Source organism: Lepisma saccharinum, chromosome 1 (assembly GCF_977018435.1).
Source record: "Lepisma saccharinum chromosome 1, izLepSacc3.1, whole genome shotgun sequence".
In the NCBI taxonomy this organism is placed as follows: Eukaryota; Metazoa; Arthropoda; class Insecta; order Zygentoma; family Lepismatidae; genus Lepisma; species Lepisma saccharinum.
The window spans coordinates 179,815,970-179,842,720 of record NC_139229.1 but is presented as its reverse complement, the minus strand read 5'-3'; the positions used below and the strand labels follow the sequence as shown (position 1 = coordinate 179,842,720).

General features: G+C 40.6%; 1 protein-coding gene across 1 annotated transcript in view; it reads right to left on the bottom strand.

The window, feature by feature from the left end:
• The window catches only part of rk (G-protein coupled receptor rickets), a 360,302-nt gene extending 333,775 nt beyond the window's left edge, over positions 1–26,527 (bottom strand). The window contains exon 1 of the mRNA XM_083143651.1: positions 26,290–26,527. Coding sequence (XP_082999777.1) covers positions 26,290–26,462 — 173 coding nt within the window. The 5' untranslated portion in view covers positions 26,463–26,527. The remainder of the gene's footprint in view (positions 1–26,289) is intronic.
• Positions 26,528–26,751: the final 224 nt, after the last annotated feature.

Genomic DNA, 26,751 nt, shown 5'->3' with positions numbered 1-26,751 from the left:
CACATTTAGCATCTAAATATTTCACATAAAACGCCATTTATATTTTAAATAAAGAACAAACATGATGAAACGTTCATTGACCAAGACTCGAACGGAGAACTTTGGACAGCGAGCAGGCCCGTAGCTAGAGGGGGGGCAAGGGGGGCAACTGCCCCCCCTGAGACCATGCCTTGCCCCCCCTGTGAAAAATATAGAACACATTCCTATCGGGAATTCTCACTGTTCTTTACAATTATATCCTATATTGCTCTGGGAACTTAACAAAGACACTTATGGATTTGGTGATTTATTAAGGAACGTGTGTTGGATTCCATAATGTCGTACCAGAATTGGGAAAAAAAATCTTTCCATATTCAGATTTCGGAAAATGATTTCACGATTTTCAGTATCTAGACTTTCTGAGTGGCCTTATATTATTAAAGATGCGTAATGTGTTTGGATATGTTTTCTTGAATGTATTTTTATGGAGTTTGAACTGCTCATTTTTTTGTTTCCCACATCTACCTTTTGCTAATACTGATACATGTGGTAGAGATAGAGAGAGAGAGAGAGAGAGAGAGAGAGAGAGAGAGTGGATATTTTATTTTATTTACTTAACGTCTCTTTTCTGCCACTTCTAGTTAATCGTGACGATGAGAACGAGTGATGATATGAAATTGATTTAGGGGCACTCCTAAACAACATCCATGCCCAGGCTGGGGTTTGCAAAGCGACCGACCCCTGACGTCGCAGTGCGTTGTATAACAGATTACTGGGTCAGTTATCAAACATGACGAAAATGTGATAGTGTTTCACATTTCTTATTTCTGTTAGAAAGCAATAAAAAATGTGGTGTGATGTCGGTTACACCAGGTATCTTTTGGAGTGTAAATAGAAAAGGTTCTAGGAAAGTTTTGCAATACACCTCTCATTTTCAAAATCTTTGAAAATACTTTCCACCACTTCTTCAACCTTCAAAACCATTCGTCGAACCAACTCTTCCATATTTCCTGAGGGAAGTGGGTACACTCGTCATCTCACGCCCTTAGAAGGTTCTCTTAATTGGAAAACCTATTCCTTTTTGCCTGTTATTGACGTGAGGAAACAGTGCAGAGTCACATGGCGAGGTCTGCACCGTAGGGAGGATGCTCCAGCACTTTCAGTCCCGTAGGTGCAAAATACTCGATGCCAACTAAGCGTCTGCCTTTGAACGTGGACGAGTGTTTTTGAGAGCTTGAACTACTTGGGCAGGCACTCCTCGGTGTACCACTTCGCGGTGACGGTCTTCTGTGTTAATAGCACCACGTGCTCCACTAGTGTTGCCCACGGGACGAGACGGGACAGGCTTTTAAAAATTCGAGACGAGACGAGATTGACCATGTGTCATAAGACAAACGAATATTTTCGAGACGAGACAGCATTTCCACGGGACTCCACGAGACGAGACAGGCCAAAGTCTCGTCTCGTGGGCAACACTATGCTCCACAACTCTCCTTACAGTATAGGCGACCACCATCCTCTTCTTTACTGATCGAGATTCTTGCACAGACACTGGCATAGGCGTGAGTAGACCTTCTGATTAGGGGAGGGGGAGGGGCAAAAGCCTTGATGAAAGTTCAGTCGGGAAAGAAAATCCTCATTTTATTCTCTGTTTAGTTTCATTGCATTGGTGGGTATATATAATGCCGTAACATAGAGGCACCATAACGAATAAATAAATTATCTGTGAAATATGCTGCCCTCCTTTTCCTTCAAATAATTGTGTTCATACATTTAAGACAACTTCTTTCTCTGGTAATTTACAATGCATTAGAGAAAATAATAAAACTGCGAGCGAAGCTAGCAAATCTTTTACATCCAAATTTTTGCAAACTGAAAACAATATTGATTTAATATGGCACTAAAATTCCATGGGGTGCCATGGCATTCTCTTTTACATTTTTTTTTTCATTTAGATCGTTCGGCACCCAAGGCCAACTCCCTCCGCCCACTAGCTACGGCTCTGAACTTAACAAAACTGCAATAAAAGCAGACATTGCGAGCGAAGCGATCAAGAAAATTTTACGAATTGTATTTTTATCTCTATAAAATTTGATATCGAGGGGGCAATTGCCCCTTTGTGTCCCCCTGCAGGTGGTCTTGGCCGCCTGGAAAAAATAATGCAAGAAAGAGTATCTTGAGTATCATTTTGTCCTGTTACTCTTAGATTCTCCTAGTCTTGCTTATTTTATCCTCAATGTTTGTCCCCCTAGAATTGATTTCTGTCCAAGGTTGGGGAGGGGCAATGCCCATTGCCCCCTGTGGTTGCGCCACTGCACCCTTTTTCCCCGTAGTGCTTTGAACTTTAATCGCTTGAAAATACTTGATTTTCTTTAAGAGTCTAATGTCGTCTAATATCGGTGATAAGATTCCTCTACACTAAATTTCTAGGTGAAAGTATAATAATGTAGGAACATGGAAGGGGGGGGGCAAAGCCACCCCTCCCCCTTAGAAAAATGAATGTCAACCTAAAATAATATATTTAACACGTGTAATTTGATTTTTCATAGCAATTTACATTAATGCGATGATTTCAAATGCAAATGATGTTTTTTGGGGGGCAAATATGATAAGCAAAATGGGTGTGTGATATGATAAATGTATTTTATAAAGGAAAGGGTAAGTGTTGACTTCCTGTAGGCATGCTATCATTTCCATAGTATTCTATTGCTTTTAGAATATTTAGCGGCAGTAAAAATAAATGCCATTTGCAACCGTGAAGCTAATTGGGATTGCATACATTAAGAATGGCAGATGATGCCATTTTTCGATGGCTTGTATTGTAGCATCGAAACAAGAACTGGACGAGCAAATATAAGAAAAGTTGTTCGCCTTGATGTCCTCTACACATTCTGAAAATTGCCCTGCGTATATAGGTTCAAGAAAATGACGTTGCGTTGCCAGAGGTCCTGGATTCGAATCCCGGTTTGGACATGAATGTTTGTGTTTGTCCAAAAATGTAAAAAATGACAACCTGAGAAAAAGTGAATAACAGGGCATGCTACCGCTTAGGGGTGTTCCTTTAAAAAATAAAAAAGTCGGTATGGCGTTTGTATGCCACGTGGGAGACCGGGGTTCAATTCTTGGGGTGGGTGATCTAAGATCGGAATTTTTCCTGTCTTGTCCCGCATAAAACAGCTCTGGGGCTCATCCAACCTTAAATCAATGGGTACCTGGGCGTAACCCTGGGGAGTAAAGGCTGCCGGAGCATGGTGCTGTTCACATCACCTTCAATTTGGCCGAGGTCGAGAATGTGTGTGGATCTATCCCCACATCCCCTAAATGTGTCTTCATGGCACGGTGCTATATACAGGAAACTTTGCCTTTTTTATAACCTAATTTTTTGCCAAAACATTCTGTCAACTCTTCAGCTGTGGAGTGGATTTTCCTAATTTTACTCATCTTAAGCCATTCTGTTTTTCACAGAAATCAGTATCAGTATTTTAAAAAACCCTGATATTTGGGGTTTGTACGCTTTGTTGGTGATAGGCATCTGTGAGACCTCACCCAGCAAGGATTGGAGTACGGTGAAGGAGGCCCCTTATACACTGTATAGTTGATTTCATATTATAGTCATTAAGGAACATATTTTTCATAATGTAAAGAGGATACAAAATTCCTTAGTATGAAATGACATCGTAATCCAAGAAGTCATTGATCAATTAAGGGGTTCCCATTTGTTTGTCGGGTGTCAAAGAAATGTGTTTTCAACAATAAAATAATACAATTCACACAATATTTTGCAAATTGGTTAAAGTAACCAGTAAGCCAACATTTTCTGTAGTGATGTAAGAGTCTCCCCTTTGAAGCAAATAGGATCCGTGGTAGTCCTAAGAGACCCTCAGATTCGATTTTCGGTGGCAGCACATTTAAATTTCAAGTAGATACATTTCGGATTAGCCTATTTATCTTAAATTTTATTCATATTTGATGTTAGACTTTTTTTTTCTTTTGTTCGTTGGAGTTTCACAATATCATCCCTTTCCGGTTAGTAATAGCTTTGTGTGTGGGGGGGGGGGCAACGCGTCCTCCTATGTACCCCACTATATCTGCCAATGCGAAATAATATATTAAAAATTTGCCCCCTCAAGAATTGACTTTGCCCCCCCCCTACTAATAATTCCTGGCTACGGGCCTGACAGCGAGACGTAAAGTAGTGGATTCTCGACGTCGGTCACTCTCCGGCGACCCCTCCTCTCGTGTTACCGAGTCATGACTTGAGCGTCTGAATGAGTCCACAACCGCTAATGTAAGCACATCTTCGAAGAAATTCCTGCACAAGGTAGTTCCCTTCAGTTTAGAAAGGAAAGTGACAGATAGCGATGAATAGGGTGCGGACTTGTATAGACTTGTAAAATAGGCAGACAAGCATGCACCCAAACTGATAAAAGGTCGTATATTTGTTTGTTTGAGTTAGTGTTTTAAGTCCACTTTATGCACAGTAAAGCTAATCGGGACTGGACCTACAGTTTAAAGTGGGATCCGAACCACTACGTGCCTCCACCGGGTATCGAACCCGGGACTCCTTGATTAAAAGGCAACGACGCTACCACTGCGCCATCGGGGAGGCCCTCAAAAGGTCGTATAAAATGGGCCACCAAAGTAAGTAATGAACATGAATGAACTTATTAATTTTCTTACTCGGTTGCACACTTGTTGACTTAAACTGTTGTGTTCTATTGTACTTTTCTAAATTATTGCGTTCCTTTTCTGTTACGTTTGGCTAATCACACGACGGGGATGAATTGAGGTTGGATGAAATTGATGACGGAACATTCAGAAAACATAGGATTACTTTCTACGGTGTTCTGTGGAGAAACCAAAGTAACGAAAGCATGCGAAAATTATCAAAACAATACCAAAACATGATATTTTTAGGCAAGCGTATGCAGTGCGGTCTAAGGTGTCAGGTTTTGAGCTCCAGCTACGGGATGCGTGCAAGTTCGAGTCTCCTGGGGAAGTTAACAACTTTTGTCCTGATATTTCGGTCTGTGTATGGGACCATCGTGAGGATATTGGGGAGCTACGAATGAGTAGCGTAACCCGATCACGAAAACCTACAACGACGAAATAACGACTGGGAGTTCGTCGTGCTGACCACACGCCACCCCGTAACTGGTTGTATATCTTCCACCTCGACAGGTGGGAGTGAGGCCGGTAGTCGGTAGGTAGGCCGTGACCCTCACGGGCTGTTGCGCTGCGAGTTATATTTTCGTGTGCAAAAAAGGCATATGTACGAGGACACACACACACTATAAACAAAACATGCATTATCAGGCTCTAAACAATATTAATTTAAAACATAAAAAGCATACACAGAAATTTAAAAAGGCAAATAGGCAACAATCCGCACTCTAGTGATGAAAACATCCTGCACACACATGGAAGGGAAGTTTGATATCTGAGATCTAGCCCTGGGAAATTACTGTCAGGAATAAAAGTTACGGTAAAGTTCCCTGTGCTCATTGCGCCATGCCATGAAGACACAGGAGGAGGATATCGTTCATTTTTTTAGGTGATGGGATCAGTATCACGTTCCGGCCGCCTGTACCCTCTGGGTCTGGGGTTACTTCCAGGTACCCATTAAATAGAAGCTGGTGAACTCCAGAGAGGCTTTATTCGGGGGAAATTCCGACCTTAGATCACTCACCCAGAGAATCAAACCTATGTTTACCGACGTCATACCTATTGGAGCACCACGATACATTGAAAAAAAAAAAAAGCTAGGAGCCAACAGGAGAATGGCTAATTCTGGCCCGAAACAACCCGGTTTTCAATATTTCATTTTATCGCCCCCTTTATACGGCACGACTCTTTTTGTGTGCTGTTGCTGCTCATAGCCTTCTTTCGGTCCCATTTTCACGTCCTTCCCTGTATTATTTTCCCTTCACGGTACATGCTTTTACTACGTGTCCAACGCATGGAACGCCATGTTTATAGTAATAGGCAGCATATTAGGATCACTTACTGTCGGCCGTAAATTCCTCCGTTTCGTTTTTCCGCCCGGTTCACTTTTTTTTTATTTCAATCGTTAAACATTTCACATTGGCAAGAGCAAGACAGCCGTTTATTAGTGCTGGCCGCTAAACGCGCCGTTCCGTCTCCCCTCTCCTCTCCGGGAAAAAAAGGAGGCCTACAGATTCCAATATGACTTAAAGGCTTCTATTACATCAAACTTGTAGATTAGAGATAGAGATAAATTGTCTTCTTATGTTTCATTATGAGCCACTGTCTCTAGCAGTTGGAGCTCCGATACAGACTCCGTGACGGAGAGGTTGCTGTAAGCTACGCAACCCGTAGTTGGAAGTTCAATACGGGTAAGTCATTGAGGTTTCATTTCGTTTGTCTTTCAACTATTTCACAAATTTATTGGTGAATAAATATAAAGCGTAATTTCATTACAATCAGTTGCCAACCTTTCACTGTCAGATACCGTAAATTGCACGAGAAATTGAAATTTCGATTTATGCTCAGACAGGCTAAGCGGGACTGGAACTACAATTTAAAGTGGGATCGAAACCAACCTGCAATATGCCTTAACCTGGAATCGAACATGGGAGCCCTTGATTACAAGAATTCCAATATGGTAACAGGTCTGGTGTGGGGCACATCCAGCTACTATCAAGTCACTAAAACTAAATGCTAAAAGCTATAAACGTGGTCCTCCTAACCTAACCACATGTGCATTATTAGAACTAAACGAAATTGTAGGTTAGGAATTCTTAGGTTAAAAGCGCCAGGTTTAAAGCTCTTAACGGTTAGTTTTAGCGACTGTTAGCAGCTGGATGTGCTCCGCACCACGCCAATACGCTAACGTGTATGCCTAAAATGGGTTTGAAATACAAAGAAAAATTAACGGAATGGTCGTTCCTTTGAGAGAACCATTTATCAATTTCATTAGATCGCCATTCATCCTCATGGTACGAAGTGGAGTGATTATTTTTTCTTCTTTTTGGCAGTCGCTTTCCTTCCTCATTATTCTGATCGCGAATTAGCGTGGAAGAATGATTCGTTACATTAATGATTTGATGAAATGGTAGAAAAAATACTCGTGCTCACACGACTTGAACTCGGAACATTTGCTGACGAGATCGTGAATCCACTATTTGACGTGTTTGTCCACCGAAGCGTCACATCAATGAAGTGAAAACTGGATGCGTACCATCACCCGCAACATAAATGAGACACCTACATCCTAAAATGTGTGCATCCGTGCACGGCGTTTCCTAATGCGTGTTGCATAACTCTACGGCGAAAACCGAACTTGCTCTTGATTTTCACCATGGATTTAGGCAACACACATAACACCAAGTAAGTATTTCACGACCTAGGTGTCGCATTTTTATTGTCGGTGACGGTGACTGTACATAAAATTTCACCAGAACACAAATATATAAATAATACGGTGCTTTTTAATTTAATGAAATTTTACCATTTCTCTTTTCATTGAGTAATTCAGAGACACTGCATTTGTGGAGACAAGCATTCAAAAAATGATTTTCCTAAAGGCAGGCATTTTCATCAGATTGTGGCAGGTCCAACGCCTATCTTTCACCCAATCTTGTTTTAAACAATGAATACCACGCCGAACAAATCAAGGACGCGAGTGTACTTTGTTCTCCACTACTGTCATATTTCGCAAATAATGCTGCTGAGGTCGCCAAAAGTGAATGAAAAGCGATGTGAAATAACAAAGGGTGGTTATAAATTATTGACTGCATTTGATAAATGAACGAGAAAACAACAAACTATTGAAGCAACTTTTCATTTTTTTAATTTTTTTTTGCAAACGATATATCAGCAGTAAGAGTGTATATCGACATGAACCAAACGTACTATGTGGCGCCGTGGTGGCAAGGTAGGGAAACTGAGAACCAATATGACCACCGTGCAGAGAAAAACTATGTGCGTTCTTTGTTTTCATGAAATCAAATCTGTAATAGCTGTTCAAAGACTTTTGGCTTAGAGTATAAGCGTAATCCTCCTAATAAGGGCTCCATAAAACCGTTGGTATCAGCAAATTAATTATGCAGGAAGTGTCGAACATACGATAGGTGCTGACCACCGGTCTCCGAAGGTGTTGAGAGATGCATTTACGAGTGAATCAACTTGTCGCACGTGTAAATAAAACTGTTCAACATGGTCTAATAAAGACAAAATAACTAAATATTGGTACTTTACCGTGTGAGTTTTTCACTCGTCCTTGAAATGTTATCAATAACTTATAACCACCCTGTATATTAACACAACAAACCACTACTGATTCTGGGAATAGTGACTCCAGCTGAGCAGTCATAATTTATCATTCGAAGTTCAGCCCCTCCAAACTGTGTGGCGGTGTTTGTTTAGGAAGTTCATCTCTTTCTTTCTTACCCCTTTTCCCTTAATGCTCCACATTATACTTTTTGTGAATGGTACTTACAGGTTATGTTCATTTGAGTTTTCTATAGCTCTCCATTCGTGTGTAGGGATTCGAGGCTTCTTTTCGTCGTTAAAAACATTTGGGCTACTTGTAACTAGTTGCCTCATATTATGTATGGACACTTTGACATCAAATTTCTTGTTCCCTAAACACAAATCAAAATACCAATTACACAGAATGGTGAGACTTTTCCGTTATATGCACGATTTATTACATTCTAGAGACTTAAAGTAACTATTATGTTTTGTTCATGTATTACTTGTGTGTTGGGTTTTGACACACGTAACGTCAGAAGTACAGAAGTGGCCGGTATAGAAATGATGGTTAATTGACAGCTGTGAACTTAAGATACGAAGGAGGACGAAATAAGACACACTAAAAATGTACTAAAAAAATAACACATTCCTAATTGGTTGGAGCGAGATATACACTCTCTCATTCCTTATGGATAATAAGAGTGGAAAGTTTCACAGCTTCACTTTAAACAGAAGGTGGAAAGATAGTAACGTTAAAGAACCTCCTTACCTCTCTCGAAATTATACTGTTCACGTACACTCAGCGGAAATTTTCAACAATCTCCACTTTGTCTCTTATCACAATTAAAACTTTTAACACAGATTCATTCACTTGGTACTTGGGTACGTTTTCGAAAATATTACATGGAACTTTCAGTTTGTTGTGAAACCCTGTGTGAAATTAATCTATGGATGCGTAAGAGTACAGTAATCATCTAGCAGAGGGCGTAACTGGGCATGCCCATGATTCATTGCGCGATATTCGATCGATAAACAGAAGTGGGATTTATAGAGGTGGGTCCGTCGGAACTTTTGTGTTCGGGAATTCTCGGCATATTCGTTTGTGATCTAGATTGGAAGTACTCACAAATTTGCTCCAAGCGGTAGTTGAGGCTCTCCAACGATAATTCAACGGAAGTTAACGTATACATGAGAAATTGTATGTATAATTAACAGGCACGTATCTATAAATAGATTTCGGGGGTTCCAAAATAAGTGTCTCAGAAATAATAATAATAAAATAAATGTTTAAATAAAAATAATTATATTAAATTAAAAGAATATTGATTAAGATAATTTCATTAAATTAAAATAATATTAATTAAAATAAGTAAATTAATTAATATTTCATTATTATTACATGAATATGTAAAAAAGACGGTAAAATAATATATAACCATATATCGTATCATTGATACGATATTCATTATCTAGCTTACGATCGCCAAAAGTCTTTCGGAGTGATCCGGACCCCCTCGCCCGTAAATACGTCCTTGATAATTAAATACTTGACTTACTTCTTCTTCCCCTTCGTGCTGTTAGGCGTAACCCAGAAAAAAGCATGTAATTCTACGCTACGCCTTCTATGTTCGTTGAATACGCAGACGGCCTTACCCATGTATTCCGTAATCAGAGACCTTGTAAATATGCACCAGATCAGCAGGAGGGGGAGCGGGGGAATAGTGAAGTCATGTTACGTACATCAATTGTTTATTTCTGAACCGTTTACAGCTATGTTCACTGAGTGCATATCATTCATTGGCATTAGACAATTCAGGGAGTGCGAGTGCTTAAATTTAGATGACGATAGTGTTAACTTGACACTTATCGAGGGGGGGTATGGGTATGATCGCTTCCCCTCCCCAATCCTCGTAATATGTATAGGTACTACTGGCCACTAGTACCAACTTTACATTTGGAAGTGTTCTGATAATTCAAAACAATGTTCGACATTGATGTTATAGAATCTAGAGACTCTATAAATGTATTTTTTTATATATAGAGTGCAATTTTTGTTATAAATTTTACCAAAGTATTCCACATTTGTCGCCATTCTTATTGCAATGAAATTAATTTTAATTTTATTTCAAATTAGTCTGTCGACTAAACAGATTTTTCGAAAGGGCTTTGTTAAAGAAATGTTCATACATGAAAATTGTTAGCCGGCGTAGGAAATATATTATTGTAAAATCGTTTATCATGACGAAAGCTTTGTAAGCTGAAACGTTGTTATGTTTGCCTGTTTCATTTGTATAAGACTTAATGTTAGTAATATTAACTAGCAATACAAGTATTTTTCTAAAATCTGTTACATACTGAGGCAGCTGACACAATTAAATTGGCACATAACCACCATTCTCAAAAAAAGAAAGGAGTGGGTCGGTTACATTTCTGTGACCACAGATGGAAACACTGTAAAAAGCCACTTGGCTTTCGGGTGAGCAGCTTGTCAAGGGTTTCGTTTAAGTTGAAGCAGCTCGAGAAACAGCTATGAGTGCCCCCGCCCCCTTCCTCTATCAAGGCAACTTGAAGAAAAAAACGAGAAAAGAGTATCGCACACCGTCGTACAGTTCCAATTTTTCCGCCTCGAGTCTACATAATTCTGTCGTTAGGTCTAACTTCACGCTAATATCACGTTTTGAATATTTCTTGCTCTTCCTTTTCTTCATACCGCCTAAAACATAGTTCACCAACGGGCAAACCGTTGCACATTGAGAAATGCAGCCTTGCTGAAGGAGCAGAGGGGGGGAAAAACAGATATCAGATGCTGTCAGACCACGCGGTATTTTCCACGCTCGCCCAACTCAACGAACGATATTTCGTCAAAATGTTCCACGATGTTTATCGACGCCTCGGTTCGATTTCTTCCTTCTTGTTCTCTTTATTCTGAGTTATGGCGGGGAAGCTTTTTCGTGTTTCCCCGGTTCCATTTTTAGCAACGACCCACAAAAATTGAAGCAACGCCGCGTACGTAACTCATGTGTTTTGGTGTCTGCCAAGTCTATTTAATGTTTCCAAATTTCTCTCTATCCGCGGATTTGCTGTGCTGGAAACGGGTATGACTCATCACACGTAAGTCAAACACCTTCTCGGTCAAGCGCCGTATTTCATCTCCTGGCGCAAGGGCGGAATGCTTTCGTGGTTAGGTTAGGCTAAATCTCTTAGCATAAATACACTACATTTAGCCTAACAACGAAAGCTTTCAACCTGACTTCAGAAGACGAAATACGGAGAGTGGCCGAGAAGGTGTATGACTTACGTGCGATTAACCCTGCTGGAAACCGATGATACGGTCAAAGCTCAGAGCAGATGTGTGGTGTGGTGCTAACTAATAACAATTCGCAAATATTGTGCACATTATTTTCTTCTCCAAGAAAATATTACAGGTAGTAAGGTTGAGTTTTGGTTCGGTGGTTAGGGAGTTCACTACCAAACCGGATTCCTGGGTTAATTTCCCGAGATGGGAGATCTCATGCAAGGCAGGTCTGGGAATGCAGTGTTAATTAACCGGAGAATGCCAAAGATTCGTCCCCCATCATTACAATACAGTAGTCACATTTAATGCCCTAATACAAATATTTCAATTGTATTTAGAAATGTAAACTTGGTCATGAACGTTTTTCATACTTTAAATGCCATCAATGAAACCGATGAGAACACATCTGGCTTCTGTTTAACAAAGCATTCACCACCTCATATACTTATTATCAAGAAATATTTTTTTCACGTTTCGTCATTTGACTACGAAGCTGACGAATTACTTCTGGAAGTTCATTCATATATAATAAATGTCAATTTAGTTTAAATACGCGGTTCTATTTCGTACAAAGAAAAATTTCTACAGAACAAGAAAATGAGTAATAAATGTGTTGCAAAATGCAATTACAATTCGCGAGTTGTGAAACTTCAGCACAGTAAGTAGTGTAATTATTATTATTATTATTATTATTATTATTATTATTATTATTATTATTATTATTACTGTTTCCCACCCTCTGTCCCAAAAACCAAAGAAGTTAAATTTGCACATGTTTGCGAATTACAATCAGTTGAACCACTGTATCAAGTAGGCGATTGCAGGAAGCAGCCACTTGATACAGTGGTTCAACTGTATCGAAGTGCCTTCGATGACTCTGACATATACTACGAATATCAAACGACTTATCGACATTCCTTTAGTCAGTTCATTTGAATGACTGGAACTTATAAAAATCATAAGGAAGAGTATCTTAATTCTTGTACTGTATACCGTAATGTCTTCTCAGCTCAAAATTTTCAATACAACTTTCGAAAACTTGACTTTGGTTTGGACACAGATTGCCATCGCCACTACAACTTCATAGATTATGTACCCTCCGCGCACATTCAAGTACACCTGTTTTATTTTATTTTGCAGCAACGAAAGTAATAGGAAACACAAATCATTTCCTTATTTTTCCTTCTTTCATTGTGCCTTCCATAAAAACGTTCAGCGGATAAAGATCCATCTGTCGACCTACTGTTGATTATGTCGAAACTTTTCCATTATGTCCCTCTATTGGCTGTTCTAGGACTCAACCAGCCTGTAATCAACGAGCCTCTGCAGGGAGAAGGGGAAGGCTGCCAGAGAGTGGTGCTGATCACATCTTTTCGACTACGGTCGAAATCGATAATATGTGGAACCTTGCTTGCAGTGTCCCTGCCTGACTTCGTGATGCAGTGCAATGCGAAGAGAGGTATTTTTTTATCTTCTTGTCTTTTCTGGGTTACTATACGTTCCGGATATTCCGTAGTCAGTGGTCTGTCCCAAAGTTCTGAAATAGTCGTTCGTAACTGACAAGAGAGAGAAAAACAATTCTAAAAGTGCAAAGTGAAAAAGTGAAGTGCAATTTTCATTCCGTTTCTAAAGCGAAGAAACCTTTCATATTTCAGGAACGGGCGACTCCAATTCTTCGATTGTAGTCGAATTTACTCATTCATTTAGTGTCCCTCTCCCTCTCCTGTTTTCTGTCTCTTTCTTTACTTCTGTTTCTGTCCTTCTATATAGGTTTGTTTCTAAGATTTCTCTTTTGCTCTCAATCTCTCTTTTCTTCCTTCATCTTTCCTTTTCTCCGCATTCTCTATTTGTATTTCTTTCCTTCCACTCTTCCCTTTCTTTTTGTCACAATCTTCCTTCTCTCTGCAACGCTCTTCCTTTATCTTTCTTTCTTCTTTTTTTTCTTCTACATATATCTCCTCCGCCACTCCAACTGCAGATCCACAGTCTGGATTTGCTTTCATCTGCTTAAAAAGAAAACTGAAACAACTTTTTAAAAAAGTTGAATAAAGTGTGTCACTTAAACTTACTAATTGTCAATTTCGTGAATGCATTTATATCATAATAAATTCCAAAAGAAAAGAAAAACGAACAGATGGAAAGCATTCATATTCTGAAGATCTATATATGTGTGGGTAGGGAGTAAAGGTGCGTGTGTGTGTCGTGTTTAACCTCTATTTGCAAGATATTTAACGGACTTCCCTGACAGTGTATTGGTAATGCTGTCACCTTGTAACCAAGAAGTTTCGCCTTCGATCTCGGTGGGGGCACATTGCACAGGAAAGTAGTGAGCGTTATCATAAGAGGGTGGAAATTTTCGTGAAACAATTTTTAATTATAGTTTAATTTAATATAAAGTAGTTGATATTAGAAACGGTCAGCACCTCTCCTTTTAATGTTAATTATTAAAGTTTCATTCTGACTTATATTTCTTTAAACTGTAGGCCACATAAACATCGACTGGACTCAAAACAAACAAAGAACAATATATTTAACTTTCAAAGATTTTTGACATTTACTAGAGCATTCCCTGACATTCGCTACGAGACTCGACAGCAAGCGGCCCGGCGTCAGCGTTTGTCTTTCCCGGTGAATGGGGTCCGCGATAGTCGCGCGCTAGAGTCTGTTTTTCTCGCTCTCCCTGCCTTCGCCCTCTTTCCCTTTCTGTTAACGTTGCACACTGACGCCAGTATAATCTTCCCTCGGAAGTTGTGTTGTGTCATGTTCGTGTGTTGAAAATTGTGGCTTAATATGGCACCACAAAAGTTTACATTACAACAAAGGATTTATCTTGTCGAGTGTTACTTCGGAAAGAGGAATTGTGGAGAAGTGCGACGACGTTTTGCAACGAAATTTCCTGGTGTTCCCGTTCCACATAGGACCACTATATTAAATCTCGTAAAAAAGTTTAGTTTCAGTGGAAAGAATAATGGGGAAATCTAAAAAATAAAGTATACAAAGACAATCCGCACACCATTCGTGAGTTAAATGAGAGTATTGTACGAGAAATCGGGAGAATTACAGTAGACGAACCTGCACGTGTGAATGCTAATTTCCTTCGGAGATGCCAGGAATGTGTTATAGCAGAGGGACATCATTGTCAACACCTTCTGTAGTCAAGGTTAGTACACAATTTGAATACTGTAATTTTAATAGCCGACTCTAGCGACTGTCGCGGACCCCGTTCATCGGGAAAGACAAGCGCTGACGCCGTGTCCTGTTGCCTCCGAGTCTCGTAGCGAATGTCAGGGAATGCTGTGTAGTTCCTGAGATATCGACAGATCACTTTAGATTGATCGTCTCCGCTCACGGTGGATCGAATTAATTTATGTTGTGCAAACCTCCGTGGCGGAGTGGTTACTATGGCACCGCAGGCAAATTTCAGACTTATATGGTAGTAGTACCAATACATGACGTAATATAACAGAAATAAATAGATGCCGCATTCTAAGGTGACAGTAAAAATATAGGTTAAAAAAGGGCATAGAGTCTATGGTTGTGTCCGAAAGGTATAAAGTGCAGACTTGAAGTAATGGATTTGACGGAAGTGACGTCACCTAGTACAGTTCGAAAGCACCAAGTACACAAGCAATCGAGACCACATCTCGGAGCACGGATCGTTGCAGACTTGGTCACGTGATTTCTGAATTCGCTGTTCATTTGTTTGAAATCATGGAGGTAGAAAGCCAGCAGCACAGGTTAAATATACGTTATAAGCCAGCAAGTTGTTGGTTAAAGTTCTTCTAATGTGTGGAAATATATGTGTAAGAACATTTAAAATGCTATGTGATTTCTATGGTGAAAAACAAGTGTTTAAAACGCAGGGAAAACAACGTGTCCTCTACTGATCGTATTTGGCGCTGCAGTCGAAGTGCAATACGAAAGATTTTCACTTCCAGTCCACGACTTCAAGACTGCACTGCAAGACCGTACTCGGAGAATGCTCGCTTGAAGTATGGTCTTGCACCTTTCGGACACGGCCTATATCTTGTTAGCATTCTCTTCTTTCAACCACGGACAGTGCACACAGAAGAAGACGTTACTAGAGCTAGGCACACACTTGAAATGTGAAGGACTTGACTCAAAGGGAAAAGTGTGTAAGTACCACTTGTCAAAGAACAAACGCGAACAGAAATGACATGATTACGCGAGTGTTTGCACGGATGTTCTGTGCCTTTTTTATCGTCGGAAGTGGCGGTGGTAGTAGTAGTAAATTAGCAGTATACGCCGAGAGATGTCATACGAGCAAGTTGATCCTAAAGTTAGGCCATCTTAATATAATGTAAACCGGTGAGATAATCACAACGATTTTTCCATTATAAAGCCTCGTCTTGAGATATTTCTCAATATTTTATGCAATAAAAATTAGAAATTTTAATAATAGCACAGGCGGGAGTGGAAAATTTCTAAAATGCATAAATATACAAAAAAGAACGCATCAGCATGTTGCCAATATTGTTACACTTTATAATTTTTGTGTCATAAGGCCCCTTTAATGAAAAAAAACTGTTTCACTAGCTCAGATTTAACCATTTAACAGTCACGGACATTTTTGGATTGTAACGTCCCCATTCCATTCAAAGTCAATAGGGTTGTGGCAACCCAGAACTGTCCATGACTGTACATCAGTAACTATATTCAACTAGATATATCCGTAGAATAGAAGCAGTCGTTTCTTGTGCAGTTTTCAGATTCAAGCGACACGCGACAGATGTCGCTTTGAAACGAGTCCATCAACAGCAACAATTCACACCGTAGCGGCATAAGAGGCCTCACAAGCCTGCGTTCGAGTAGTGAAATCCTCAACGTGTATCGTATCGCCTGTCGCCTCGGAGTGAAATGTTCCTAAAAAAATGATTTATCTCTATCGCACAATTGTTGAATATATTGCATTGCTTTCAATGTTGTCTTTCACGGAAATTCAGTAGCATTTCTTCTTTATGTTTCTGATTCGATTCATGAAAAACGTGTTGAGATGTTAAGGAATGTGGATTCACTTTATCCACAGGCGTAACTAATGGGCAAGCAAGGGGTCTGAACTCTCCCCGCCCCCTCGGAGCGGGGTGAATGATGAATTGATGAAATACAAGGGTCGTTCAAGGTTGACCGGGACTTTTATTTCTGCAGAGGAAATAGGTAGCAGAAGAAACACCAAACTATGTCAGTTTTTTAAAGTATTCTCCGTGCACGCCGAGGCACCGTTGCCATCGTTCTGGCATAGAAAGAACTTGGTTGTTGTCGTAGCCACTGGAGGACATCGCTCCGCAGTGCTTCGTCTGTTGTGAATTTCTTCCCTCCCAGATGGTCTTTAAGGGGTGCAAACAAATGATAATCACTGGGGGCTAAATCCGGACTGTAGGGGGATGGAGCAGAACTTCCCAGCGCATGTCGGAGTTGTCGTTGTCACATTTGCCGTGTGAGGGCGGGTATTGTCATGGAGAAGAATGACATTTCCAGACTACATCACAGGTCTTTTCTTGCGAATGGACTTTCGTACAGCACCACTCAACAATGTGGAGTAATACTGGGCATTAATTGTGATCCCTTTGTCCAGAAAATCCACATGGATAACGCCCTTCATGTCCCAGAAGACACTTGCCATGATCTTTCCAGTGGACGGCTGCGTTTTGCTTTTCTTGGGGGTGGGGAACCTTTATGCCGCCACTCCATGCTGCGTCTTTTGGTCTCTGGGGTTGAATTGTGCAACCATGTTTCATCACACGTGATGATGGATTGCAACAATTCATCACTTTCTGCTCGAAACCGATTCAGAAGCTGTTCACAGACCGTCCTGCGTGTCCACTTCTGATCGAATGTCAGCTGGCGGGGAACCCACCTTGCACAGATTTTGCGGAAGCGTAAGTGGTCGTGAATGATTGTCTCAACACTCCCGACACTGATATTCACCTCGGCAGCAATATCCCACACTGTTACTCGCCGGTTCTCAAGAATCATTTGCTCAACACGTGCGATATTCACTGGTGTGACTGCAGTCGGGCGAATGTGTCCATGCGCTTCATTTGTCACCAGCTCCCGTCCTTCGCGAAACTGCTCACACCATTCGTACACTCTTGTCCACGACATCGTTTGTTCACCATACTGTGCTTGCAATCGTCTGAAAATCTCAGCTGGTTTCACTTTCTCCTTCACGAGAAATTTGATTACACACCGCTGCTCCACAGCCACAGACACACTGCTTGCCGCCATGCGCGAAATACGTCATGCCGGGCGCTAGTTACTCGCGAAGGAATACATTACGTCACCCGCACGTTTCATCATGATCCGGCTATTCATCGATTTTTTACGTACGAAAATCCCGGTCAACCTTGAACGACCCTTGTATATAACGGATCTAACAGCAAGCCAACATTCACTCCTTGCCCAGGATTCGAATCTAGAATAGTGCGCTGAGATAACCAGTACATATAATTGAAGCCGGATCTGTGTTATTGTTTTAAGTTTTAAGAGTCTGTATACATTTTCAGCTACGGATCTTCTTCCACGCTTAGAAAATGTTGATATTGAATTGTAAAATGTGGCCTTGGAGTAACACTGCGAGTTCTCATAACCCCCCTTTCCCCTCGAGGGCCCATTTTCAACTTACAGATTTTGGACATTTTGGACAAAAGAACCGATCCCTTACCCTCCCTAAATTCCTAGTAACTTTACGGTATATGAAAGTAACTGTAATTTCAGTGTGTGCAGAATCACGTTCACACAATGCATTCCATTTCATTATCGTTATTTGACCTTGCAGCCCCCTCGGAGCGGGGTGAATGATGAATTGATGAAATATATAACGGATCTAACAGCAAGCCAACATTCACTCCTTGCCCCGGATTCGAATCTAGAATAGTGCGCTGAGATAACCAGTACAGATAATTGAAGCCGGTTCTGTGTTATTGTTTTAAGTTTTAAGAGTCTGTATACATTTTCAGCTACGGATCTTCTTCCACGCTTAGAAAATGTTGATATTGAATTGTAAAATGTGGCCTTGGAGTAACACTGCGAGAAAAACGGACGCATTCACTGCTAAATTACGGGAGCGAGTATTTGAAGCTTGACCACCAAGAATTCCTTGAAAGGATGCGCTAAAAAAGGGACACCAGCAGGGAATAAAGTCAATCAAGCGAATGGTAAACGAAGTGAAGCCTACATGTCGTTAACGTTATGGGCTATAAATATTTTTAACGGCTTTAATGTAGCAAGTCTCCCTTAATTCAACCGCCCACACTTACGGCGAATACTGCGTGGGTACCTGATTGGAAGTGCAGATGGTACGTACAAGCGCGCATGCTGTCTCAAACACCCATGCATGCTTTCTAGAGAACAATGCATGGTGGCGAAATAAATAACCTCGACCGAGTACCTAATACTTTCTGCAGTGCCGGCGAGGGAACCTGGAAAATTTCGAACCTATGCCCGACAACCACAACCATGTTGGTGGTCCAGGCGAAAACTCCACTTCTACATTGTATTATTTGTCCCTATATTACGTAGTTTTCTGCATCTTCAGGTTAATCGCGACGTTGAAGATGAAAGATGATTAGGTGAGATTGATGAAGGGACAACGCAAAGGAACAGCCATGCCCGGGTCGAAACTCGAACCCAAAACCTTTAATCGGCGAGTGGGACCCTGACCACCATGCGATCGAACCTCGGACCCCTTGATTACAAGCGATATGTTACCACCACATCATCAGGGAAGCCCGCAGAACGATGTGTCGTAAATACTGGGTAAGGTATTTATTAACAAATTCCCTGTATGTCTCGACATTTTTACAATTTCGAAACAATTTAATCTCAAACCTAAAAACAACCTGTACTATTATTATTTATTTTCTATGTGTATTTGGTTATTCAGACGAAAGAATTCTTACATTTAACCGTAATGGTACTCTTCCATAGGGTCTGTTTCTTACATGTGCATTAAATAGCGGCGCGCGCAGGAGGGAGGAGGTTGATGGTAAGGGCTATAATACTACATTTCTTGTTAGATCCGAATAAAAACGTCGGTCACGTTATAATAATGTAAAATATAATCGTGGGCACGCCAATGGAAATGAACTGTCGAGTATAACTTGCGCAATTTTTTTCCGATTCAGTTCATCTTCCTACATTACCGCCAAGTTCCAATTTTCGAGATATTATGTCACATTGCGTTCAAGAACTCGCATTCGAATGTACCGAGTTCAAGTCCCGGCCTGGGCATCTAACCATCTTCATCGCCGTGATTAGCCAAAAGTTATAGGAAAGCGGTACAAACTACGAAAACGATACAGCTTAGTAGACACTAGGAATCTAAGGGTAGCGAAATGAATGAGCGGTTAGCGACCTTTGTGTGCACCGTGCATATCCTGGAGGTCCCACATCTCCCCCCTCTGTGGCGGAGGCTTAGTGGTCAGCGAAGCCAGAGATCCAAGGATCGAACCCTGATCAAGACATAGATTTATCGTTGTGTTTGTTCTATCGCTAATTTCATCAAATTTTGCCACATTTACTGGCGATGTGGTGATCACTGATCACATTGCATCTGGAAAACCGTCAGTGTGTTGGTAGAGTTTGATATGTAGAATATATCGGAATGGTACTGTTCGAAAACCCTTTATTGACAATAATATATTCGAGAGAGGGAACCGAGTGAGATTTTATAAGATTTTCGTTATTTGTGTGCATTATTTAGGGGTGTGTGGGAACCCGAAAAAATTTCCGTCCCGATCCATACTTCTGAAAATTCCAAATGATCTTGTTTAAAAGCGATTAATTCTCGATGTTTTCTACACTATAAATGTGGTAAATTTTTTGACAGTAGCAGGGTTTCTTTCCAGAAATGCAAGAACAATCACTTGAGGGAGGGGGGGGGATATTGTCGGGAAATTTCGAACATTTCTCGTCACCAAAATTTCCCGACCTTGTCTGGGAATTGTTAATTATTTCCGTCTCGAACGTCCGTATTTTAAATTTTTTATGTTCCGATCACATCACTGGTATCTTTAACAACGAAAAATTAATTTGAAGGCACGATTTCCAGACTCCAGATAGTGCTTGATTCATGTGTGTATAATGATATACATTCGTAAACCAAGTCAATAATCTCTTTACTATTCATTATTGTCACCGAAACACCACAAGAAATCAGGTATAAAAGCGTACGGCACTACACTTCTGGCGAATTCTGCCGAAAAATAAAATGATTTGGTTCTAATCGGCGGTTTGGTTGCCGTGCACGCCAGAGCAGTGTGGCCGCTCACATGTATTTCCATGGTGTTCGTTTTGCCGTTTTATGCCGTGTACGCAAGTAAAACTTAGGCCGAAACCATATCAAATGTGATCATACCCTTATACAAGAAACTGATTGAAGGGCACTGTGTCTTGGACCCTGTGAATCGAATTTAAATCACAGCTCTTCCACGTTCGAAGCTAAATGGAAACAGAGTACAAGGAAAGTTGTTTCGTTTTAAATTTCATTATTAGTTAACGGAATATGGTGTTGCTATTATCGGACCATGGCAGTTACTTGTTTATGTACGTTTTCATTTTAACTAACAGGCAAATAAGTTTTTGCTAGCTGACCACCCTTTAGCATAAGTCTGGTGATCATGATAACCGTTCTTGTATGGACTTTTATTGTGACAGATCAAAATACGAGCAGTATCCTGGATTTCGATATCAGCCATTGAATCATCATTCATCATTGTGCCTTTCTATCAATAGAATCAACTTTTGCTGTGGTAATACACGTTGCAAAATAACATGCTTAAAACGCAAGTCCTATTTGTCACGTGTGAAAATGTTCAAATCCTCATATAAATGTAACTAATTCTGATAGGTACACCTAAATCCTGAAATGGTCGTTTCCCTGCAAGGCGTTATGTGTGTTGCCTACCTCTACGGCGATAAGTGGATTTTAATAGCAAATTTTCAATGGCATCTTCTACCACTGCCGTAGAGTTAGGCAACACACATAAGCAAGTATTTCAGGATCTAGGTGTCCTTTTTTTATTTGCCGGTGACTGTACATACTCGTACACTCGACTCACTTAATATTGCCGCAATTCACAGCTTTACACAGCATTTTTATCCAATGTCCGTCGAACTGCACCTTGGACAAAAGTGTTGCATAAAGAAACGAATTGCGGCGGGTGAAGCCAGAGTGCATAGAGCATATTACGGTTACAAATCGTCACCTTTGGGATCCGTCTGACGAAATTCACACTTTTAAGGAGAAAAGTATCGCTAATATAAGAAAGAGTACCGTCTTCTTCATAATATTCCCTGCGACATTTTAATATCAGAAAAATAATTCGGTGGCACGTCGAAATATTTTCATTCTTTAACGTTGGCAATGTCCGAAACAGCAATGTAAAAAATGTTTCATGAAGTGAAAGGATGAAAGAATCCGTATTAATATTACTTTTTATTCTCTCTATTAATTTTATCTATCTCCAATAGATTCCTCTTATTTGTACAGTCAGTTTTCGGCAAATCCGATGCTCTATGCGTCATATACGCCGCACACAAAGGCTAAATTAACCTCTTTGAGGTTTAAGTCCACTTTATGCACAGAAAGACTAATCGGGACTGGACCTACAGTTTAAACTGGGACCCGAACCGCTTTGTGCTTCCACCGGGTATCGACCGCAACTCCTTAATTACAACGTTACCACCACTCCATTGGGGAGGACTCTCTATTTATCTAAAAAAAGAAAACAGAAAACTTACATACAACCTTTCCTAAACAAACAAACCTAACCTAACAAGCAAGATATTCAAGATTCAAAAATTGAAGATATGCCGGGGGAAACATTACCGTTGCTCTGAAGTATTTTATTCAAGAAGGTTCGGAAATTCGCTACCCCTAGTTGTATGCAGCCCGTGCGTTCAAGTCCCCAGCTGTTTCTTTCAGTTTCTGTGCTTCATACCCACAATTTTATTTTCCTGTTCTCAACCTGATTGCCGCGGTTAAAGAAACGGAAGAAAAGATGGGCGTTAACTTTGGAACTTATTGAAATAAACTGATAGAAACGTGGAATATTTTCTGTTCAACCCAGGTTGGTGAGCTGTGTACTGAAACAACACTGAGCTTATGTTGGCGGATGATCACAGTGTGTTAATTAAAGTTTTGCATTGTCTGTGAGTTTATATTTTAGTAACTCCATACAGTTTTGACATGATTGATTGATTGATTTGCTTTATTTTACTTCGCATTTGTGCCACTTTTGGCTAAATGTGCGAAGATGGGAATGAGTGACGATGTGATGAAATTGATGAGTGGACACTCACAAATTTCTATGCCCAGGCCGGGATTCGAACCCGGAACCCCTGGCATCGTAGCGCGCTGAGATAACCACTCCGCCACGGAGGCCGACAATATGGTTACACTTTGCACTTTTAACACCAGTGTCAGAAATTAGGGGTCACACGTCGCGAAAGACGAATATAAACTTTAGTTCGTTGCCTAATTAATCTATTAGGTCACCACTTTTGGCGACTACACAGAAAGTAAGCAGTTTTTCTTCAATTTGTGTGCAAGAACGTGAAATATGTATTGAAGTTACACAATTGGCAAACTTTAATGTATTTTGGTTATAGAATGAAAGCGTCTAGCACTAGACAAAATATGCAAGAAATTAAAAAAAATGCTTTATCTGGATTCCAACCAGGGAATATACAATTATGTCTTGTTTACTTTAAGTCCACTTTATGACCAGATGGAAATTTATTTAACTTACGGTTTATGTTTTTCGTACAGTAGTTTTGAAAATTTATCTTTTTTTCTCATGAATCAATGTTTGGAGTCTAAATATTTAGATTTGGCGCCTAAACATTCTACATTAGTCGCCAAATGCCATCTAAAAATCTAGGACTAGTTTCGTAACCCTGTTCTTAGTTTCTAGTACGGACCTTAGGTGAAGGGTTTCCCCGTATTGTGTTGAAGCACATAAAATTATAACTCAATTAATCAATACAGTCCAGAACCACTACAGAATACGCTGTTGTATAAAACATTTAGAAGTTACCGTGAAGTTTAAATCATTCTACCGTTAAAATTTAGCGGTCTGCCTGCTAACTTTAAAACACTGAATGCGACCGTTTTTATTTTATTTAACATAGAATATTTTATCATGCATGAAGATAGATAATGGTTACAAATTAGAGTTGCATGCAGCATGAATTCACTTTTAAAAACCGAATCATTGACTCAATAACTGTCTAATTGCCGTTAATACTTTAAAAACGGTTGTGGTTATCTTTACGGTAGCTGGATGGCAGCCGAAATTGACGGCCTTGGATCGTCATTTCTCCAGTTAGCTTTTTACAGTGTGAGTGTGTATATTCTGTGTAAGGAGTACCGAATCAACGACGTTCTCAATAGGAGTGGGGAGATATGTATCCGTTTCATGTAATCGTGCCCCATTGCAAGGACGTATTTAGGAGGGGGGTCACCCCCGCCAAAGATTTATCATGTACTAAATTAAATAATGAAAGATATATTATTTTAGCCTTTGTTGTATAATTTCCTCTGAACTTATTGGAAGACAAGGATTACATTGTGATCATACGGCTTTGAAGGACAGGAAGGACGCATTTAGAGGGGGGGGGGTCCAAGGGTGCGGACACCCCCCCCCCCAAGACTTACGAAGTACTAAAATTAAGTAATGAAATATTATCATTTGTTGCATAATCGATGGTTATTAATTTCCTTTGAACTTTTTTAGAAGGCGAGGATTATATTGGGATCACACGGCTTTGAATGACATTTCAAAAAAGATTTATGTACAATACTACTTATTATACACAAAATATTAATCAGAAACTCACTTTTCTCCAACTACATGTGACATAATTTTTCTTATTCGATAAATATTCAATTATTCATCTATTTCACAATAATTTCATTACCAGGGCACTTGTTTTTATGTAAATTATTCCGATTTTAACTACAGGTAAGCTACGTAATGAATATACGCTGTTATATCTCTATTCTTATACAGTATTTTTACCTATTCGTGTAATAATAATATAATATTAATTCATGTATTGTATTTAGTATTAATTTTATTTAATATAATTACTTTAATTTGAACATTATTAATATTATTATCATTATTATTATTCCTGAGACACTTGGTTCGGATCCCGCCCGAAACATATATCTAGATACGTGCCTGCCCCATTGTGTTCATTAAATAATATTTTAGCCCCATTATTATGATGCGAATAATTCACAAGAATCCGACCGGGTTTTGTTTTTTTTACGCAGGTTCTTAATAGAGCGATATACAAAAGAATTGATATTCTGTGAAACCATGAGGGCGGTGAATTCCTTACCTCAAAATCCTGCTCGTACGCACCAGGACTTAGATATTAAAAGGGTTGCTTAATTTTGGACGTGAAATGGAGGGAGGACGATCGCCAGTTGCTCTCAGCAAGGTTTCACACCGAAGCGACATAACAATGTATTCTATTGATGAAATCCTAAAGTGTCATGCGATACGTGCTGCTTCGAACAAGTAGTTCATCCAGAAATTTTCCATTTGGGGAGGTAAAGGTATAAATTTAGCAACAAAATGACCGTATCTTGAGCTTTGGGGGAAATCACTACTGTGGACAGTCACGTGTTGGGCTCTGGGGGCTTTAAAATGTTTCGTTGGAGATGGTGTATAGTGGTAATTAATTTTACTTACTTAGCAGGATTAAAAATCTTGTATAATAAGTTGTTATATACTGAGAAATTCATCCTCAGGGCTTCTACCCCCCACTTTTTCGCCTTTAGAGATGGCGGCTGCTGATTAGGGATGACCTCCTGACTGTGAACGTCAAGGGGTGACTGCCTTCAGAACTTCACCAGTTCGCCCATGAGGCGAGGGTAAAATTGCAAGTCTGGTACGAGTAAAATAATGCAAGTTAGACAGCAGTGTTCCAACATGGAAAGTACCAGATGTAAATAAATAGTTAGATTGCCAATGTGAATGTTAGTTATATTGAGTGCATTTGACATCTTGACCAAAGGCAACAGCGAAATAATTGTCCCTTTGGTGTTTGGAGACCGAACCGACGAGAAAGCAAAACTAGATACCGTAAGAAGCTAGACGAAGCGCGATTCATACAAGTAACCGCGGAATCACAATGTAGGGATTGTTGGCGGGATTGTTAGCCCTTAGGGCATGTTATTGTGTTGACGACCACCCTCTCTGGGTCGATAGCTGTGACGTCACGATGACGTAGTCCGTTTATCCGGGCCGCTCCAGATGAAAGTAACGGAGACTCCAGCTGTGTGGGGGAACGTGGAAGAGAAGTGGGGGGAATCGGTTTGTGTATCATCCGAAAAGGGTGACAAAGGGAACGTCGAAGAAACTGGCGGAATTTGTCGCGAGCGGGGTGAATTCTCCAGCGCGGCGGTTTGGGAGTACGTGACACGGTGGGCGCCGCGAGGAATGTTGATCAAAGTGTTGACCTCTACGGTGAGTCTGACCGCCTTGCGAATAACGTTGCGTCATAAGGTGTGCAAGTGCCTGCCTTACAAAACCTGTATGCTCGCCTCCTACCGATAAGCATCGCGTCGGCTTTTCAAGAATCCTTCGCGCGACGTTTCTAAAAGAAGAAAAACTTTTCTTGAACTCGACAAATGCCGTCGCGCGTTTGCGAACTCTTGGCAAATGGTCCGGAATACCGCGCTGTCAAAATACGCCCGAGCGAACTAGGGTTAAAAAAAAAAAGTGCCAGACGAAGAAGAAAAAAAAAGGAGTGCTACTTACAACTTAGCGACTGGAAAATCGCTGTTGAAGATTGGAACCCTGGTCAGTCCGGAAGCCCTACAGCTGACGTCCCCGATGTCAGACTGACAGCGGCAGGATGGCGGGCAGGCCCAGGTGTCGCGGAGGCAAGCGGTAACGAACATCACGGCTTGGATGAGGAGAAGCGGGCTCATGTTGGCCGCGCGTCGCTGTGTCACTCCATTTTGCACACGATAGTCGTCCCCATTCGCAGCACCGACTCACTCGACACTGGCGGAGAGAGAGCATCGGCACCGCGCCCGGAGATCTCGGTCGAGCTCGGCGCCGATCGTCTTGTTTCGGGCGCCGAACAAGGTTGCCAACTGCGCGCGGTTACTACCGCCTCTAGTAGTTTCAGCGTTACTTATTTTCTTCTTTTACGTCACCTCTCTACCTCTATAGATTAATCGCAACGACGAGAATGAACTGATGAGATTAGGACAA